The sequence below is a fragment of the Nicotiana attenuata genome, chromosome 10, assembly GCF_001879085.1.
Source record: "Nicotiana attenuata strain UT chromosome 10, NIATTr2, whole genome shotgun sequence".
NCBI classification, from domain to species: domain Eukaryota; kingdom Viridiplantae; phylum Streptophyta; class Magnoliopsida; order Solanales; family Solanaceae; genus Nicotiana; species Nicotiana attenuata.
The window spans coordinates 46,540,832-46,546,221 of record NC_031998.1 but is presented as its reverse complement, the minus strand read 5'-3'; the positions used below and the strand labels follow the sequence as shown (position 1 = coordinate 46,546,221).

The 5,390-nt window shown below is 40.2% G+C and overlaps 1 protein-coding gene across 1 annotated transcript; it reads left to right on the top strand.

The window, feature by feature from the left end:
* LOC109233778 lies at positions 1,879–3,175 on the top strand. The gene is made up of 3 exons (XM_019399640.1): positions 1,879–1,976; positions 2,074–2,343; positions 2,476–3,175. Exons 1-3 carry the CDS (start codon positions 1,879–1,881, stop codon positions 3,173–3,175), a joined length of 1,068 nt encoding a protein of 355 aa, XP_019255185.1.

The following is a 5,390-nucleotide window of genomic DNA, read 5'->3' as shown; positions in this document are numbered from 1 at the left end:
GTTGATACAATATGATTGGAAACATCAATACTGTCAAATTGGGCATTCATGTAAAGACCAACAGAAGCAGAACCAGAAGGGAGGACAACAAAGAGTTCGAGTACAGAATAAGAAACAAGAATGAAGAATTGTGAGGGTACTTGATCCTAAGGTGGATAAATTGATGCACATGGGAGATTTTTGGAACAAGTGGAATTAGGAAATGATGAGGTGCAGAGCAAACAGAAAAATGAAGAGCAATGGCAGATGGCTAGGGGAAAGTCTGCATCAAAGAAGAACAAAAAAGTGGTAAATGAGAATGAGGTATATATTGGGAATGCCTTCAAAGCCCTAGTTGATACAGCACAAAAGATTGTGCAACTTTCTGAAGCTCAAGAGAAAAGAGGGCAGCCTAGTGAAAGGGACAGAGGTGGTGACTCTAGTATAACTACTATATGATGATGAATATCATTTCGTGGAATGTTAGGGGTCTGAATAAAATATATAAGCAAAAAGAACTCAAAAAATTTAGTATCAAGAATAAGGTAGTATTAATGGTTGTTCTAGAGAATAGAGTCAACGAACCAAATGTTGATTCAATAATCAAGAAGGTGACTAGTAATTGGAAATGGATAGCAAATTATGATGCTGCTCCAGGAGATAGAATATGGGTAGTGCCGGATTAGACAAAGGTGGAGTTTGAGGCATATCAAATACATAAGCAATATATTGTAGGACGGGTGACTATAAACCAGAATATCACCAAGTTTAACATTGGAGCTGTATATGGAATGCATACTATACAGGATAGGAAGGCATTATGGGAGGATCTGAGGGGAACTATGGCTGGAATCAGTGGACTAAGCTTAATAATGGGAGATTTTAACACTATCCTATCTAGTGAGGATAGAGTGCAGGTAATTGCAGTACAAGAGTTTGAGGTGAGAGACTTCAAAGGGTTCATATTGGATGTCGGACTAGCTGAACTCAGAACTGTGGGTAGAAAGTTTACTTGGACAAACAATCATGTTCACAGCAGATTGATAGAATTCTAGTTAATGCAGAATGGATTCAAAATTGGCCTGCTATGGAGGGGATTATAATGAATCCTGGGTTTTCTGATCACTACCCTTTAAGCATAACTTTTGATGACAATAATCAAGCTGGAAGAAGTCCATTCAAATTCCTAAACTATTTGGCACAACATAAAGACTTTGATGATACAGTTAAGCAATGTTGGATAAAGAGGCAACATGGAAATGCAATGTTAAAGGTCTGGAATAAGCTCAAAATGTTAAAGGGGGACCTGAAAAGTTGAATAGTTAAGAATTTAGCAACATTAGGCACAAGATTCAAGCAGCAAGAACTAAACTAGAAGGTATACATGCTTAAATGCTAGGACCAGGAAATGTCAGTGAGACACTAGCACAAGAAAAGGCTACAAAGCTGGAATTGGCTAAATGGCTAGAGGTAGAGAAGAGTGTATTGAAGCAGAAATCAAGAATTAAATGGCTCAAGTTAGGGGATTCAAACACATCATACTTCCATGCTTGTGTGAAAAATAGGCAAGCAACAAATCATATTGGTAGACTAGTTAACAGTACATGGCAAATACTCCAGAGTTCAAATGAAGTGGAAGAAGAAATTCTGAACTTCTACAAGAAGTTACTTAGCACAGCAGCTCTACCATTACCAACAGTCAACACAGAAATCATGTAGAAGGGATATATGTTGAGCAGGCAACAACAATTACAGCTAAACACGCCAGTCACAAAAGAAGAAATCAAACAAGCAATACTGGACATTGATGACAGCAAAGCACCGGGATGTGATGGCTATAATTCATTTTTCTTTAAGAAAACATAGCATATACTGGGTGATAAGGTTACTGAAGCAGTGATGGAGTTCTTTGAAAGTGCAGAAATGTGTAAAGCTATCAATTGTACCACCATTACTCTAATAGCATATAGGAGTTTAGACCTATATCCTGTTGCACTGTGCTATATAAGACAAATCAAAAATTCTAACAACAAGATTGCAGGTAGTCATGCCAGACCTTATTGACAATTTCCAAACAACTTTTGTGCCATGAAGGATGATCAGAGACAACATCATTATGAGTCATGAATTGGTAAAAGGCTATGAGAGGAAGAATATATCACCAAGGTGCATGCTAAAGATTGATATGCAGAAAGCTTATGATTCTGTAGAATGGGTATATATTGAGCAGGTGATGAAATTGCTGGGAGTTCCTGAAAAGTTTGTGAAGTGTATAATGGTATGTATTAGCACAGTTTCTTATTCCGTTATTATCAATGGCAAGCCTACCAAGCCATTCGAGGCAAGGAAAGGACTTAGACAGGGGTACCCCTTATCACCATTGCTATTTGTGATGGCAATTGAAAGAGAAGAAGGAATTAAAATTTCACCCAAAATGTGCTAAAGTCAATCTAGTACAATTGGGATTTGCTGATGACTTATTGCTATTTTATAAAGGAGACACACAATCAGTCAAGAGTCTACACAACAGTTTCTAACTTTCTCTGCAGCATCAGGACTAATTGCAAACTCAATTGAAAGCTGCATTTATTTTGGAGGAGTGGACAACAGAACACAACAACATATTATGGACATGTTAGGGTACACTAAAGGAGAATTACCTTTCAGGTACCTTGGAGTCCCTTTGAGCACAAAGAGGCTGACAGTAATGCAGTGTGAACCCCTAATTGATAGAATGCTGAGCAGGATACAGTGTTGGACAACAAATTTTCTATCATATACAGGTAGAGCAATGCTAATCAAGAGTGTACTAGTGGCAATTCAGAAATTCTGGACTCAAATCTTTGTTCTGCTAAAAAAGATCATACAATTCATCGAAACAATATGCAAGAGATTCTTATGGTCGGGGAGTGTTGAACCTACTAAGAAGGCATTGATTGCCTGGGATAAATTGTGTGCTCCAAAGGTAGCAGGAGGCTTAAATTTCATCAATGTGGAATTGTGGAACAAAGAAGCTATATGCAAGCTCTTATGGAACATCTGCACACAAAAGGAAAAGCTTTGGTTTCAGTGGATACATGCTTACTACATAAAGGGGAATACTATATGGAACATAGAGCCAAAGAGTGCATCGTGGATTATCCAAAAGATTTTCAAAGCCAAAAGACCGTTTGAGAATGCTGGACATTCAGAATAGGAAGTGACTAAGATAGAAAAGTTCTCTGTAAAGCACATTGTATACGATCAAAATCAGGGAGCCCGATTTTCGAGGTCTTAAATTGGGTTATTAGTCCGAGTCCGGGCAACTCGAAATGGAAGTTAGATCCGGTCGAGGGACACATACCTCGAGGAAGCTGATCGAAGTCCTAGCACGACCTGTGTCGAGGGCAGCACAATCTCGAAGTCAATCAAGAAAAAGCGGGAATTTCTCAAGAACACGTGGACCAGGGGATAAATTAAAAGATAAGATTTGTACGAAATGTTACAGGTCCGTACTAGGCTGTTATACACCTGTACCAATAGAATTCTTTACTACAATTAGGAATGTACTATGTTGGAGTTTTCTCCTCCTATATAAAGGGAACCCCAATCATTTTGTAACATCATCTGATATTATTCTCTGCTATAGAACATTCAGCTCTGTCTTTCTTGTTTAACGTGCTCAACAATTATTCTTGAGATTTATTGTCTTTGCTTTATTGTTCATACTTTATTGTTCTAAGCTGACCTCAAGGTCCCTGGGATAACCGAGCTCGAGGCCCCTATTGCTCCAGCAACACTGATTTGGTTCAACTTTTCTTCTTACTTAAGCTTAATATTACTTGTATAATCACTAGTATTAGAATATATCACATATCTTTAAAACCACAAATTATCTTTAATTGTTACTTACATTTTTTGAGGTAAATAATTTGGCGCCCACCGTGGGGCTAAAGATAATAGTGATTATTTTAGTTCTAGTTTTCTGATAACACACGTTATTCTTCACACTTTTTCTTGTCAAAGATTTTTTTGATTTCAGGCCAAAATATGTCTAGCACACAAAACGCACCTGCTCATGACAGTGAGGGACTCAAGGAAAACAGCGGTATAGGGCTTGGTGTACCACCCAAAACCCTGAGGGAAGGCCAAACGTGGAGCCAGTTAATATCAGTTCGCACAACGCTCCGAACACGGACGCATGCACAGACCCCGTGAGGACTGTACACAGGGAAGCCTGAGCCGAAGGCCAGGAAATACAAGGATTGGAAGAAGGAGGAGTCAGCCTCCAGGTGATATTCGAGATGCTACAAGCTCAGCAAGTTGCCATCGCTCAACTTCAGAGCTAGAACAGAACTCCTAACACTGTCGAACCAGTGAACGAACCGGCGCTAGAGAGGCCCGATGAAGGTGGCTCGGGGACTGATCCCGCTATTATGAAAATGCTCGAAGAACTGACTAAAAGAATCGAGTCTGGAGAAAAGAAAATTGAAGAAAATGACAAAAAGGTGGAGACATACAATTCAAGAGCCGAACAGATACCAGGAGCACCTCCGATTTTGAAAGGGCTGGACACGAAAAAGTTCATACAAAAACCCTTCCCCCCAAGTGCGGCTCCAATGCCCACTCCTAAGAAGTTTCGCATGCCCGATATACCGAAATATAATGGAACAAGTGACCCTAATGAACATATTACTTCATGCACTTGTGGAATCAAAGGAAATGACTTGAATGATGATGAAATCGAGTTAGTATTGTTAAAAATGTTTGGGGAAACATTATCAAAAGGAGCTATGATCTGGTATCACAACTTAGCTCCTAACTCCATTGACTCATTTGCTATGTTGGTGGATGCCTTCGTGAAAGCACATGCCGGGGCCATAAAGGTGGCCACAAGAAAATCGGATGTCTTCAAAAAAAACAAAGGGACGACGAGATACTGTGGGAGTTCGTGTCCCGGTTTCAGATGGAAAGAATGGAATTACCGCAGTCTCCGATGACTGGGCAGTTCAGGCCTTTATGCAAGGTTTGAATGAAAGAAGCTCGGTTGCATCTCGACAGCTAAAGCAAAACTTGATTGAATATTCAGCCATGACGTGGTCGGATGTGCACAATCGCTATCAATCAAAAATTAGGGTCGAGGACGACCAGTTTGGAGCCCCCTCGGGCTCAGTTCATCCTAACAGGTTTGCGGCCAAGCCCCCGAGGGACATAGACCGGGGATCAAGATTCAGCAAAGAACGGTATCAACCATATGCGGATCGAAGAAACACAGCCCGAGCTACAACACCTCTCGGAGCAATCGAAGAAGTGACCAAGGTCAAGGTTCTCGGGGACTCATGAGCAAGAACGGGTTCAATAAACACGCCGACCCCACCGAGGCTCCCTGATTACTAGAGTACAATTTCAACATAGATACATCAGGGATCGTT